This window comes from Xenopus laevis, chromosome 6S, assembly GCF_017654675.1.
Source record: "Xenopus laevis strain J_2021 chromosome 6S, Xenopus_laevis_v10.1, whole genome shotgun sequence".
Lineage (NCBI taxonomy): Eukaryota > Metazoa > Chordata > Amphibia > Anura > Pipidae > Xenopus > Xenopus laevis.
The window spans coordinates 43,691,874-43,708,399 of NC_054382.1; the positions used below are offsets into that span (position 1 = coordinate 43,691,874).

Below are 16,526 nucleotides of genomic sequence, written 5' to 3' on the forward strand. Positions count from 1 at the left end.
GTGGAGAGTGACACGATCACAAACTAAATCTACATCCTCCATTGGATGAATGGCCTTCCAGATATTCAGGCACAGTGTCGTTAGTGTTTGCTGTACAACAGGGGTCCCCAACCTTTTTAACCCTTGAACCACATTCAAATGTAAAAAGAGTTGGGGAGCAACACAAGCATGCTCCTGGGGTGCCAAATAAAAGATGTGTTTGGCTATTTGGTAGCCCATGGTGGACTGGCAGCCTACATAAACCTGGTTTTTATTCAACCAAACCTTTCCTCCAAGCCAGGAATTAAAAAATAAGCACCTGCTTTGAGGCCATTGAGAGCAACATCCAAGGGTTTGGTGAGCAACAAGTTGCTAACAAGCCACTGGCTGAGGATCACTGCTGTACACTATGATTCTATGTATTCAACTGAACTGCAGCACAAATTAATTAATCTCATGCTTTCCGGTCAGGAAAGAGGGATAAGTACCATACACAATAAAAAACTGGTGTTGCACAATTTTGATTGTTTGTTTTGATGTCTGTTTGTGCAGGCACAGACCCATGGGGAACACGAGATCAGTTAACAAATGTGTTCATTTCAGAGGGAAATACAGAACCAAACCACACGGCAAACAAATTAAAAAAAAAAAAACTGAATATACCTGACCCTATGACATAGATTAACATTTGAAAGTATACTCATCCCAGACAAACACCCATGAGGTTCTTAAATCAGATTAATGCAAAGGGAGACAACAAAAACCCACAGTAACCAAAGATTTATAGTAGATGCATGCTAAATATTTTTTTCATTTCCACTATGTACTAGATACAAAGGTAGAGGGGTGGCACAGAAACACAGTCCTTAAAAAAAGATGTTTTGTGAAAACACATAGGCAATCCAGTATTTTCTAACCACACAAGGGAATACTGGTTTCAAACCTGCAAAAAGAAACTGTGAAAGTTGGTATTCGAACGTCCTCTATCCTACAACTATAACAGAACATAAAATTGAAGATGCTGAAAACGGTTTTGATCTAATTAATGCTCAGTCAATGAGAAATATAGATTAAGCTTGAGAGGGAAAGTCCTATGACAGAGCATCAAAGTAGCAAGTGCACCACAGAATCCAAACCCACACTTCGTTACTTCTAATAAGATCTTTTGTTTCACTAGAACCTTCAGCTGTCTTGTGCTTCAGTAAAGGCATTTAGTTTCCCCGTGAAATCTAAAAATATCAGCAGAACAGAAAATGCATATGAATACATTTAACTTGGCAAGCACCCAGCGTAGAGGGGAAAAGCAAGAATGTAAATTCTGTTGAGCACAATTTTACCTCCTGTATTGATCACTATTAGTATGCTGGATAATGAAGTGCTGTTCATTTTAAATATATGTTAATAAATAAAATTGACAAGCCTAGTGTAGCCATTAGCAAACAGGTCCAAAATAAAAAAGTGCTGTAAAAAGTGCTTTTTTTGCTGGTTGTCCTGCTGGGTATCCTGCGTTAATACCCCAATAGAATCAATCAGAAGAAGAGTTGAAGTGCAGGACAAATCCACCGCAGTAATCTTAGACTGCAAATATTTTATTTGGGGAAGTAGGGGGGGACTAGAGAATCTAGGAAACTTCTCCAGCAGAGTATGAGATTGGTGAGAGCATAAAGGCAGCACATCAGATAAAGCACTAGAAGAGGTGACAACATTTACACCAAGTTACAGAGCAGATGGTATTCTTATTCGCCACACTGCATTTGACTCCCATCTGCAATCAAAATCACTTTTCGTTCTGTAATGTGTTGGGGTAAAGGAACATGGGGCATGTTCAGACATTTTTTCTATGACTTAAAAGGGGATGAAGATTTAACATTATCTTCAGCATACTAAATACAACCAACTAAACATTCAGTACCGTTTCTGAAATAATAAAGTTTATCTTCACTATCCCTCTCTCAGCGTCTGTTTCTGCTCATTATGTCTTCATTCAGAAGTTATGTGTCAGATGAATCATCCAATATATCTTATAGGGGGGCTACTTTTGCCTAGAAGATGTATTAGAGCTCACTCTATTAAAATCACCAGAAATCCTCTCTCTACATGCAGAAAAAAGGCAGTTATTTTGTTTGTACTGGAATCGGTTATTTGAGAGATCTCCAATACATCTGCTAGGAATGGGAGCCCCCTCCCATAAGTTGGATCATTCATCTGACACCCAACTGCTACATGAAGACAGAATGAAGAGAAACAAATGCCGAGAGAGGAATAGTGAAGTTAAACTTGATTATAAACAGTACAGAATTTTTAATTAATTGTATAATCTATTTCAATATGAGGAAAATTATATTAATTTCTCATTTTTGTGATAGTTCCCCTTTAAAAAAACAAACAACCAACAAAAACCTTAAGGCATAACAAAACAGATTGTCCGTAAGGACAATGGCAAACAGGAAGTTTTGTGGGCCGCACTTAATCTCCTGCAGTGTGAGCAACAAAACATCCTTCCCACCTCCCAAATTTGCTCGTGGGAAAACACATTCATGTAGAAAACATATATTTATATAAAACAAGGAAGGGCAATCCCTCAATTGAGAAGAGGAACTTAGCAGCGAGAAGTATCAAGAATAAAAGCACATACGTATTACTGTACTCATCAGGTCTTTCAAAAGCTTCAATAAATCGCCTAGCAAGAAGACATCAGTTGTGGCAATTGTAGTAAAGTGCTACCTATACTCAAAACAGTGCTCTATGGCTGGGCTTGTGTACCAGAAGAAAGACCACAAATCATTCCAGCGATGCCAACACACCAGTAAAATAATAAATACAGTGCTAGATATAGTCGGCAATACATATATAGCAATTAGAAGTGTCACTGGGGAACCTATGACTTCAGTATTCCCTGGTGAATGTCTCAGCTGACACTTTGATGATAGAGCTGCAGCCACAACCAATGGAAAAACCTGCAGGGCAGTAGGCTAGAGAAGAGATGGCTACAATGTTTTAAAAAGTATGAGCAGCTAGGCAAGTAGTGAAGAGAATAGCAAAGGGCAACAAACACTGCTTTCATAGCAATTCATTTTTACAAACGACTAAAATCAATAATAAAATGATACACACCCACTGCAGGAGCATCATATTCATCTCCCAGCAATATCTCTGGAGCAGAATAAGCCAATGATCCACAGCTTGTTGTAAGCTTTTTCCCAGGCTGGAACTTGTTACTGAAGCCAAAATCTGTTAATTTTACAAGCCCCTGCTTTTCGAAGAAGACCACATTCTCCGGCTTTAGATCCCTGTGCACCACGTGAAGCTTGTGGCAGTATGATATTGCGTGAACTATTTGTGCAAAGTACTTCTTGGCCAGATCCTCACTAAGACCATCTTCGTGCTTCATTATGTAGTCAAACATATCACCTCCATCGCCAAGTTCCAGAATGAGATATAATTTGGTCTGTGTATCGATGACTTCATACAGACGGACTATGTTTGGGTGCTGTACGAGCTTCATACATCGAACTTCTTGGAAAAGGTGTCCTGTCGCCAAAGAGTCTAATTTGGTCTTGTCAATGACTTTAACGGCTACCTTCTCACCAGTGAAGACATGGCGGGCAAGCTTGACCACAGCAAAGTGTCCTCTGCCCAAGGTTTTATCAAGATCGTAAAGTCCAGCTATTTTCCCATCATATCCACGCTTGAAACCTGCCATGCTGCTTCAGGTAAGAAAATATTAATCCAGCCTTAGCCAATAGTTGTCCTCATAACAAAACGTCCAAACCAAATAAACAGCACATCTTCACTGCCACCAAAGACATCTGTGGAACAAGAATCAATAAATTAGACTTATATGAAGACTGATTTTACATTTGCAACTAGTACATGCAAAACACAGAAAATATATTGATCAAATCATGTAGAACAAGTCATTTTAGGAGCAGGTTGTATAAAAATGCAAAGAAACATCTATTTATGCTACAAATCAAATTCCTTTTTACCACATATTTGGAATAACATGTATAAAATGGATTACCCAGGATGCTTGTGACCTTGAGTTTTCCAGATAAGAAGTCTTTCTGTAATTTGGATCTCCATAATTTAAGTCTTCGATAAATAATTTAAACATTAAATCAACCCAATAGGATTGTTTGCATCCAATAAGGATTAATTTAATTACATCAAGTACAAGGTGCTATATATTTCCTGTTATAGTAACCATTCGTAAAGGGGTGGTTCACCTTTCAGTTAACTTAGCATGTTATAGAATGCCCAACTTTTCAATTGGTCTTCATTATTAATTTTCTATAGTGTACAGTCTATGTATTGTTATTGCTTCATTTTATTACTTATCTTTCTATGTAGGTCCTCTTTCTATTCATATTCCAGTCTCTTTTTCAAAACAATGCATGGTTGCTAGGGTAATTAGGTCCCTAGCAACCAGACTGCTGAAACTGCAAACTAAAAAGCTGCTGAACAAAAGCTAAATAACTCAAAAACCACGAATACTAAAAAAGGAAACCAATTTCAAATTGTCCCAGAATATCACTCTTTACATCATACGAACAGTTAATTTAAAGGTGAACAACTCCTTTAACTTCATATCACACTTTTAAAAAAAACATATATATGCAGGTTGTGGCATGATAAGTACCTCTGAGAAGTAAAGGCTATAGTCATAACCAATTTTTCACTAAAATGGATAATCAGAGATTTTGGCCTTTGCTAATTTTTGTTTTTGAACAGGATGGAAGCGAATAGCTGCAATCCTGTCAGCTATCGAGGAATCTAACATTCCTGTCAGAGCAGTAAATTGAATCTGCAGTTTTATTGTTGGCAAAAGGTCTCTGGGTAGAAAAGCACAAGATTTCTGCAGCAGTTGTTGCTCAGTCCTGTTAGGAAAAAGCAGCTGAACCACAACTTGCGGCTCTACCAAGGCAGGAGAGCAGCTGACAGAAAAACTCCCAGGATGTCCTTAAAGGAATTGTTCAGTATAAAAATAAAAATTAGGTAAATAGGTAATAAGATATAAGTCAGCAAGAGAGGTGCGCTAATTAACCTTATAACTCCTTAAACACAGGCACCTAAAATGAAAAGAAACTACACATAGAGTAGTACGTTCGGCTCTTCCTAGAAATAACTTTGATGTTAGAACTACTCACAATCGTGATCCTCAAACAAGAGCGTGTAGAGTATTCTTTTTAAGCAGGGTATATACGATGTTGTAGCGTGCGATGTTTCTGAAGGAAAAGAGACGCTACAGATGGTGAAGAATCGTTAGAGATCCGACTTAGACCCTGCGGGTCCTAAGGACTTACCAGACTGCCGTCAGAAGAGAGCGTTGGAAGACTCGCAAAGAGATCGCCCGATGCAGGTGATCCAGGTGATGCCCCTGAGGAAGTATCGTAGGATATGAAACGCGTTGGGCCTTTGTATTAATGAAATAAAAGTTTGTTATAGATTTAATCCCCTTTCCAATCACTTATTTAACCTTCGCACGGCACCGGAGGCGAGCTGACTGACTGTGGGACGAGAAACAGCAGAGTTTGCGGACGCGCAGCGGGTGAGCAAGGCTGCCTGAACTCAGGGAACGGTGTCTAAACAGCGCCTGGGAAACACGTCGGCATCGAGCGATCTCTTTGCGAGTCTTCCAACAGAGCGTTCTTCTGACGGCAGTCTGGTAAGTCCTTAGGACCCGCAGGGTCTAAGTCGGATCTCTAACGATTCTTCACCATCTGTAGCGTCTCTTTTCCTTCAGAAACATCGCACGCTACAACATCGTATATACCCTGCTTAAAAAGAATACTCTACACGCTCTTGTTTGAGGATCACGATTGTGAGTAGTTCTAACATCAAAGTTATTTCTAGGAAGAGCCGAACGTACTACTCTATGTGTAGTTTCTTTTCATTTTAGGTGCCTGTGTTTAAGGAGTTATAAGGTTAATTAGCGCACCTCTCTTGCTGACTTTTATTACTCACAGTGGAAGTGTGGATCCACTATTTTTTGGTGCTGCTTTCCCTGACCCTACTATTCGTGCAACAGCGCAGCCTTCACTCAATTTTCTTTGTTCAGGTAATAAGATATGCTGTGCAAAATAAAAAATGTTTCGAATATAGTTAGTTAGCCAATATTGTAATGTATAAAGGCTGGAGTGACGGGATGTGTAACATAATAGCCAGAACACTACTTCCTGCTTTTCAGCTCTCTTGGTTTCCACTGATTGGTTACCAGGCTCGAGGGGGTGCCACATGGGCCGTAACTGCTGCTTTTGAATCTGAGCTGCATGTTAACGATCAATTGTAAAATCACAACAGTTATGTCCCATGTGCCCCCCCTTAAAGTTACTGACTAACTCAGAGTTAGAGAGCTGAAAAGCAGGAAATAGTGTTCTGCTCTGTTTAACATCCACTCACTCCAGCCTGTATAGATTACATTTTTGAGTAACTAACTATATTAGAAACATTTTTTTTATTTTGCACGGTCTATTTACCCAGTTTTTATTTTTACATGGAACTGTTCCTTTAATGACCCCCTTGTCAGCTTAAAGTTGACAGGAACAAAACCATGCCATTTAACAAAGTAGTTTATGAGCCCACTGGCTTCAATACTAAAGTTGAAAAGAAATAAATGCAAGTTTGTGTTCACAAAAGTATCCTAGCTGATGCTCCACTGTGCTCTTTTATAGGAAATGTGTGATACTTCTGCTGACTTTCTACAAAATGTACACATTCTCTGACCCCAGCAATAAAATATAGACTGCCAGGCTTCAATTTCACTGCTATTCTTATATTTATTGCTTATGTTTATATTCAAACACTCTTTAATTCATTGTCCATTATGGCTTCAAAAACTGCCTTGCTGCTAGCAACCAGAAAGTAATTACTGCAACTTATATTAATTATAATAAGCCTGCCTATTGTACAATAGAAAATAAAACATAATTTTTTTTAAAAAAAAACATACATTGCCAATTTAAAGGGACATTTCATCTTAAAATGAGCTTTCATTGTGGTGCTATAGTAGGAAACATTTGTAAACTGTTACACATGATCGGGAGTGCTACACGTGATTCTGTTTGTTACACATGATTAAGGGCTGCAATGCCGCTTTAAAAGCATGCAGTATCCAGTATCCAAGAACACAGTTACTAAAGCTTGTGGATTATTAAAGGGGTTGTTCAACTTCAAACACTCCGTTTTCCGTTCAGTTGATTTCAGATAGTTCACCACTTTCTATTTGTGACCATTTTTTCTAATATTGAAGTGTAAAGTTTAAATTTTCACCTTCTAAAGCAGCTCTGGGAAGGGGGGTGACTCTGTAACTGTTCTAAATTGATACATTTAGTTGATACATTTATCTTGTCCCTGCTGAACAGAATCCCTGAGTTTCATTAAAAGTAGCTGTTAGAATTGATACAACAGTTGCTAATATTCCACAGATACTGCTGAGAAATGTATCAACTAATTGGATCAACTTATAACAGTTCAGATGCTCCTGGATCATTGAGCTGCCAGACTGAGACACCAGAGACTGGAAAAATGAAATGTAAACGTACCTTTTGGGAAAACGGTAAAAAAATAAAATATAGAAAGCATATGAAAAAAGTATTTGTTTATGGTGAACAACCTGAAAACAAATTAACTGAGTTTGGAGTTGGTGAACAACCCTTTTATGTATCTATCTATCTATCTATCTATCTATCTATCTATCTATCTATCTATCTATCTATCTATCTATCTATCTATCTATCTATCTATCTATCTATAATCATATACCCATTTAACTACTACGCATGGAATTTTCCTGTCTCTCCAGGTTCAGCAATACTTACTTGCTTGTGCCACTTCTGCTGAAACTAGGGTTACCACCTTTTAAAAAAACTTCACCGGCAGGTGGAGGAGGCCGGGTTAAAAGGGCGGGTTGTGGTGCTAAAGGGGGCGGGTTGTGAAGCTAAAAGGGGCGGGCCATGATGCGCTATTGGCTGGGTGGTTTGTAACGTCAAAGGGGGCGGAGCCAATGCCCACGTTTGGCAAGAAGCCCAGGAAAAAGGTTAGTTTTGAGCAGGCTGGGGGCAGGCCACTGGCTTTTTTTAGGTGTATTACAAATGTACCGTCAGCTACATTGCCGGTAAATTTGTAATACCAGCCCCGGCCTTGGCTGGTGTTTTACCGGCCTATCCCCCACTGCAAGCATATCTGTATAAAAAATAATAGTGTTTCTGAAGCAAACACAGCAGTTTTACCAGTGCAGGGCAACACTGCATTTTATTTGTATTACTTAAAAACACACATTTTTTGTTGTTGCTGTTTTAAGTTATAGAATGCTCATATTTTAGCAACTTTTCAACTTAAAAATAGTTTTCTTCTTCTGACTCAAATGGGGGTCACTGACCCAAACAGCCAAAAAACGATTGCCCTCTGAGGCTACAATTGTATTTGTATTGTTATATTTCATTATTTCATTACTTAGCTTTTAATTTAGACTTTTCCTATTCATATTCCAGTCTCTGATTCAATCCACTGCCTGGTTGCTAGGGTAATTTGAATCCTAGTAACCAGATACTGTAGCTTCTGAAATTTTGAGCTCAAAAGCTGCTAAACAATGTGTGAGATAATTAAAAAATGACATACAACATACTAAACGTTAACATGATGGTAAACAACCCCTAGTAATTCTAGATATATTTGAGAGAGACTACATAGGATTAAATACCATTTAACTACATTTATTTTACTGCTGCATGGAATGCTTGTGGTTCAACCCATTAAACATAAAACATCTGAACCGTTAATGTGAAAAGAAAAAGAAAGACAATGAATGGTCTCAACATGTTCCGGCACAAGTCAGCAGGCCTTTGTTTGCCTCAATGAAGTAGGAGTAGAAGAAGCCCTAAATAGCTAGGGTCATTGACCCTGGCAACAAGGCAGCCGATTTCCACTTGGGGGAGTCACAAGAGAAAGTCTGGGAAAGGTTCTCCAGACCTTAAAGGAGAAGGAAAGGTAATTTTTATTACCTATCTTTAACTGTTGCCTGATCGCACCCCTCCTGAACCGCTATAGTGTCACCAGACAATTAGTTTTCCTGCACTTACACTGTGCCATCAAAGTTTTTCCCCGTTACGGAGTATGTGGCCACCATGTTGGCCATGTACGCGCCACATCCTTTGTCTCCTCGTTAAAAGTGCTCATCCGCGAAATTGATTCCTCCTCGCGTCATGCGTGCAACGTCACCCACACACCATCTGACCTGCTTACCATCGATCGCATGGGGGAAGTAAGCCAATAATGTGCACATGCGCAGGGCTTGCAGAATTTCTTCTGCGCATGTGTGAGCCCTGATAGTGCCAGTTTTGTTAGCAGGGGGATGTCTTCTGTATTCCATGCACCTAGCAAAATGTTTTACATCGACCTCTGAATGCAGCTAATGGGGAAGACATACAGAGCCACGATTATTGTAAGTAGTTCTCCTTTTTGTGGCCAATATATAGAAATGTATTTGTTTGTTACCCTTCCTTCTCCTTTAAAACAGCAGGACAATGTCTTCAGCCTCTGGTCAGTCTGCAGTTAGCAGGATTACTTCAGATCTTTAACTTTAACTATGCCAAAAATAAACTAAACTTAGACTATCCAGAATAAAGCTATTAGTGACAGACATGCAAGTAGAGATAGAGATAAATAGCTTTTCACTAAAAACAGGTTATTGCATTCAGTGTCTGTGAACCCTGTTTCAGTTCATGTGTCTGGCCTTCGAGGTGTAACCAGAATGAATCTTTTTATACCCCTACAATCCCATGCATGCCTGGCTGGCTAATCCCATCATTCCATGGCTTCATAACAGCAAAAAATGTAATACAAGTTATCCAGAATGCTCAGGACCTGGGGTTTTCCCGGATAAGGGATCTTTCTGTAATTTGGATCTTCATACTAGAGAGTCATGTAAACCTTAAATAAACCCAACAGGCTGGTTCTGCTTCCAATAAGGGTTAATTATATTTTAGTTTGGATCAAGTACAAGATACTGTTTTATTATTACAGAGAAAAAGGAAATCATTTTATAAAAATCTGGATTATTTGATTATAAGGTTGCCTATGGGAGACGGCCTTTCCGTAATTCGGGGGTTTCTGGATAACTGGTTTCCTGATAACTGATCGCATGCCTGTACAGGGATCCTCAAAAATAATACACACACACTTTAAAATGTAAAACCACAGATGCAATGGACATACTGTAAATAATTTGCTACCAAATAACAAAGGTAACCTCTGTTTAATTGTAACCCATGCAACAGAGATGACACTTTTTAAAACCTCATTATCCAGAAAGCTCACAGACAGACACCAAGTGGATTTTGATGCCAAATCACATGAGTATGAATTTCAGCCTGGTGTAGTCTGGAGTTAGCCTTCTCTCTGTAATAGAAAAACAGTAGCTTGTACTGTACAAAACTAGGACAAAAAGAAAAACTAGGACAAAAAGAAACAATCCAACTGTCCTTTTTTAAGGGTTTAATATTTTGGTAACCTTAGAGAATAGAGAATCCTTACATGAAAAACTAAAATTACCAATATTTGCAAGTAAGCGACGATCTGTATATTAGTATAAAAAAAAAAAAAAAATAATGGCTGTTGTGGTCCTGTTCCTATTTTCAGAGAAACTGGGTGTTGTAAGAAACCCTTCTCCTGAGATCTTGCAGCCAATATAGGCCGCATAAACAAAGCATTCACAGGAAGCATGTGTTTTATGTTGAGCAATTCATATTTGATACTTGGCCAGTTCTAAATTTGTTATGAGATATTAACAGTGGAGGCATGAACATGCTGAAAATGTATTTCTGGGCTGTAAGATGATTTTTTAAGGGAGTATACTGGATGACCCACTTACTGTTACTACAATAGCTGTTTCAATACAATACAGAATCTCCAAATGAAAATGTATGTAATTGTGTCTGACCACTCACTATGGGCTCTTCAGCTCAGCCACTGCAAGTACAACATTTAGGCTAATGCCAGAAGTGGTTGAAAATTACGCACGATTGCTGTCAGAGGTAGTACATTGGCTGATCTGTTCTTTTACTACTTTATTTGATTGGAATGGTAAGACTTTGATCTTTATGGTTAGTGGAGGGTCGGGAGATGGGAAAGTCCGATCGTACATTGATTCGTACAATCGGATCTTTGCGTCTATGGCCAGCTTTAGCCTGTGAATTTTAGCAGACCCAGTCTGGCATTAGCCTTACAGATGAGCTTCAGACATGACAGGATATTCCAGAAACTTCTCTACATAGGCAGAATAATAAGAATTGATACCGAGACATGAAATTACTGGCTGAAAACCAGTCCTTGGGAACTAGCAAGAGATTTGATAATTCTCTATTTTTACTACAAGTCTTCAGTTGTACCTAGACACATGTAACCAATCAGATAGTAGGTGGTCGCACTGACATTACAGAATATATCTAAAGTAGCAAATAATCTGTAAGGTTATTCACTTGCAAATAAATATTTATATCAAAAAATAAAAATTCCAGGCCATGAAAAGGCCGATTGTGAGTTAGCAAAGATAGGCATTTTCACTTGTTACACTTGCCTGCGAGACTTCAGGTGTGTGTGTGTTTTTCTAACCTGCAATGTGTGAGCAAGATACATAGCATCATGATTCAATGATGGACAGTAAGCACTTTTTGCTGTTCACTGCCTTATTAATGTTATTATTATCCTTTATTTTTTATAGAACCAACATGTATATTTCATGATATTGTTCGTTATTACCATCAGTCTCTGCCTCAGTGCAGCTTACAATAAAAGGTCACAGTCACACAGTGATACACACAAAATAATAAAGAACACTGCTCAGCTTAAAGACTTCTAATATCAAGCTTTTATTGCAGTACTTAAACAATATGGCCTTAACTAATTATGAACGCTAAATGCTACGACCGCAATAACAATAATATATATTTATATCCTCTTAAAATGATTGATTGGGGGGTTAGTTTCTTCAGAAAAATATTCAGCATAGAGCTTTCTGACTGCATAGTCACCACTTTGATGAAGGAATGTCATTCTTTCCTGATAAGATCTATGTAAACCAGGGACAGGCAACCTTTGCCACTTCAGCTGTAAAAAAAACCTTCAACTTCCTGTATTTGCCCACAAGCTGGAATTCCAAAGTTTCCAGTCTCTAAACAAACAAATAAATAAATAATATGTGCCATTTGTAGCTGTCTGTGACATGCATGCAAGGAGAAAAAAAATAGTTGCAAATAATTAAAATAAATATTCATATTCCGAGTTCAAATTTTTAATTATTCCTAAAGGTTCAGTTGAGGAAAAAGGTCAGCTGCCATTGGACTAAGCCAATGCCCAATTAGAAGAATGGGGTCTGGGGAATTATAAATGCTGGATTTAAAAGGATTTGTTCAAGTAATAAAAAAATAAAAGAATGCAAGGCCCTTGTTTGCCATAACACACATATTCTCATATAACAGCCACTGTATGACATTTAAGCTGCTTTCTTACTGTGAATAAGGTTTGTACTATAATCTACCATCTGACTACAGTTTAAGCCTACATGCCAATGCAAAGTAAGTGCAAGTTGGGCTAAAATATAGGAAAAACGAGGAGTGCAGGTGTAGGTCTTGGCTCCTGGTATGTTCTTGTCTAAATAACAATCTTACTGTACTCTTGACATTTAGTGTAAAGGCACTTTTAGTCCAGATGCGTTGTATGAAATGAGCAGAGTATCACTGTGCAGTAAAATCAATAAAGGATAGTGGAAGCCTGAAAATCTGTCCTATTTACACCATTATCAGTGCATTAAACACAAAAAAAGCAAAGCTGTGCTCAACTGTGCATACTGACTATGCTTGCCCAAGAAAACACCCCTAGATAAACAGGTCAATACATAACAAGCAAAAGGTGTTTACACAACAGAAGCAGTAAGGGGCAGATTCACTAAGCAACGAATTTGCGCTAGCATCTGGTTCGCTCACAATGAAAAACTTCGCCAGGGTAAATTTGCAAGAACAACGCTAATTCACTAAAATCCAAAGTTGCGTCCAGGGCCCCGAACGCTGGCGAAGTAGCGCTAGCATTACTGCGGCAAGTGAAGGTGTGCTAGCGTTGGCTAATTTGCATACGGCGGGAAGTAAAGGTTGACTTGACTTGATATGTTGCAGCCAATATATTACACAAGCCCGGGAAACCTTAATAAAATAAAATAGAGTTGTTATATTTCCCTACACATGATCCCATTGTATAGTTTGTGTGCCATATGTTAGGAAATGTAGGGGGGAAGCTGGGTAGCCCAGAAAAAATTTACGATCTTTTGCAGCCTATCACCCTGAAAAATGAAAAGTCGCCAGCTTTTTTTTGGGCGTAAGAGGTAACGTTCAGTAAAATCCACATCTTAGTGAATTTGCGTAGTTACGTCCCTTCGCCAGAGTGTAAGTTCGCAGGCGTAAGGGAGCGAATTACCACTAGAGTCTATCTCCTTCGCTAGCGAAGTTATGCCTTTGCCGTTAGTAAATAAGTGAATTAACGAAATGACGTCACGCTGGCGAATTTTCGCTAACGTTAGTCACTTCGCCCTTTAGTAAATCTGCCCCTAAGTGTGCAGAGATCAGATCATAAGGAATGCCATAAGCTGCTTGAGTGATGGCAGATGGGGTGCTTTGTTGCAAAAAAAAAAATACTTTTCTGTCAGGATTGCTGGGAATCGCCACATGTCAAACAATTTCCATGCAATGAAAGAAATCTTTTTGCATAATTACAAAACATGCAAACTGCTTGGCATGTGGTGATTCCTTGCTTCGCTCTTAAAGGGGTAGACATTGATATACTAAGCCAATTTGCAGTTGGTCTATATTTTTTATGGTTTTCAGTTATTCAGCTTTTTGTTCAGCAGCTATCTGGTTGCAAGGGTCTTATTTACCCTAGCAACCAGACACTGGTTTGAAAAAGAGACGGGACTATGAATTGGAGAGGGATTACATAGAAAGTAAAATAACAACAATAAAATGGTAGCCACAGAGAGAAACAGTTTTCAGCTGATGGGGTCAGTGGCCCCCATTTGAAAGCTTGAAAGAGGCAGAATCGGAAGGCAATAATTAAATAACTATTATAAAGTAAAATGAAGTTAGACACCTGACTTTATCTCCTAATAATTTTACACATTTTTTGTGTTCCAGTGCATTTAATCAGTTTATTTTCTGAGGACAGAAGCTTGTCCCTGTTTTTACAAATGTATGGATGAATTGTGACAGGCTGTGTATCAGTATGCTCTTACAAAGCAATGCTATAGGATATGCATTACTGTATTTCTACTCACACCGACACAGGATATAACTGCATTTTAATGAAAGTCTGATTCCTGTTGCAATTTCCTTGTGTATGTATTTTTAGCTATTTCATCCCACACAATTTTAAAAGGGTCCTCCGCCCAAAAAAGAAATTTGTATAGTGAAAGAAAATTGCATTCTAAACAATTTCTATGTATACAGGTATGGATCTGTCCTCCAGAATGCCTGGGACCTGTGGTTTTCCGGATAACGGTTCTTTCCTTGATTTGGATCTTCATACCTTAAGTCTACTAGAAAATCATGTAAACATTGAATAAACACAATAGGCTGGTTTTGTTTCCAATAAAGATTAATTATATCTTAGTTTGGATCAAATACAAGGTACTGGTTTATTATTACAGAGAAAAAGAAAATCATTTTTAAAAATTTGGATTATTTGTATAAAATGGTAGTCTATGAGAGATGTCCTTTCCGTTATTAGTAAATTTCTGTTTAAAATATTTAAAATGTATTTGTAAATGCATTTGCTATAGAAAGCAATGTTAATACCTTTCTATTGTCTGGGTCTGACTTAAAAAGAATGTAACCCGACCCGCACATCTCTAGAAAGGACCTACAGAACTGTTAAACGGTTAAGAGCTCTCTCTACATTACGCTTTTTTTGTGTGAAAAAACATATTAAAACCACATTATATAATTGAACAGTAAATTCCTAGAAAATTATCAGACAGTTGGTTTTGATATTTTAAACCATTTTTGCATTAGTAATTGACAGTAGCTTCATTTGACATATTTGGGCCTGCATTTTGACAGTGTAAAGTAGTTTTGCTCCTCCTCCTCCTTTTACTGTATACAAGTTTATTTTAAAAAAGCCCTTAGAGAAAACAGTCCAACAGATTTGTCATCTTTTCCTATATCAAGGTTGTCTTACAGGATTCACAGTAGTCCCTTGTGACCTTTCATAATTTTTATGGCTCCAAGCTCACTCAAGCGCTTCACACATTTCTCTATATTAAACCACTGTTTAAGTATTCTAACATGATAATGGGCTGCTGTACATTAAACCTGCAGTGATACACAGTGATTTCTTACTATTTCATTTACAGTGCATTTTTACCAAGCATCAACACCCAGAAAGCTCCAGGAATCACAGCCGCTAGGCTGAAGAGAGGGACCCTGCTACTTTTTTTTTTTTAACATTTTCATGTTAGTGTGTTTAAACCAATTAAACCAGGGATCAGTAACCCTTGGGTGGGTCGCCATGATCCACTTGAATTCAGTAGAAGCCTTTTTTAACAGTAGCAAAAATGAGGAGGATAACTAGTTCTATACCAATGTTTAGGTCACAAAGCTGCTACTGCCACTTAATTGATGAAAAAGTATTTATAGCGAAACTCTAAGCAACTTCTAGGACTCACGTTATATAAATATAATACAAAATGGTAGGTCTGGCAACAAAATGTACAGTCCTTATGAAGGGGGAACACCTCTGAAATGTTGCAACTTTGCTTGACACAAGTAAACAAAAGAGTTATTCCCATTCAATATCTAACTCCCGTGCTGGAGTTTTCTTTATTATGCATGTGGTGGGGGGCTCAGTCCTCCTTTATGCCACAGCAGCAGGAATAACTAATTCAGAGGGGCCAGGTGTACAAGTAGTTTTCCTTAAAGGGATACTGTCATGGAAAACATGTTTTTTCCAAAACACATCAGTTAAAAGTGCTGCTCCAGCAGAATTCTGCACTGAATCCATTTCTCAAAAGAGCAAACAGATTTTTTTATATTCAATTTTGAAATCTGACATGGGGCTAGACATTTTGTCAGTTTCCCAGCTGCCCCAGTCATGTGACTTGTGCCTGCACTTTAGGATGGAATTACTTTCTGGCAGGCTGTTATTTCTCCTACTTAATGTAACTCAGTGATCCCCAACCAGTAGCTCGTGAGCAACATGTTGCTCTCCGACCCCTTGGATGTTGCTCCCAGTGGCCTCAAAGCAGGTCATATTATTGAATTCCAGGCTTCAAAGCAGGTTTTGGTTGTATAAAAATCAGGTGTACTGCTAAACAGAGCCTCAATGTAGGTTGACAATCCACATAGGGGCAACAAAATTGCCAATAACAGCACTTATTTGGCACCCCAAGAACATTTTTCATGCTTGTGTTGCTCCCCAACTCCTTTTACATCTGAATGTTGCTCACGGGTTCAAAAGGTTGGGGATCCCTGATAACTGAATCAGTCTCAGTGGGACTTGGCTTTTAC

The 16,526-nt window shown here is 38.4% G+C and overlaps 1 protein-coding gene across 1 annotated transcript in view; it reads right to left on the bottom strand.

The window, feature by feature from the left end:
* snrk.S (SNF related kinase S homeolog) overlaps positions 1–16,526 on the bottom strand; it is a 39,700-nt gene that overhangs the window by 12,816 nt on the left and 10,358 nt on the right. The window contains exon 2 of the mRNA XM_018269314.2: positions 3,094–3,788. Within this exon, the coding sequence (XP_018124803.1) occupies positions 3,094–3,682 (589 nt within the window). The 5' untranslated portion in view covers positions 3,683–3,788. The remainder of the gene's footprint in view (positions 1–3,093; positions 3,789–16,526) is intronic.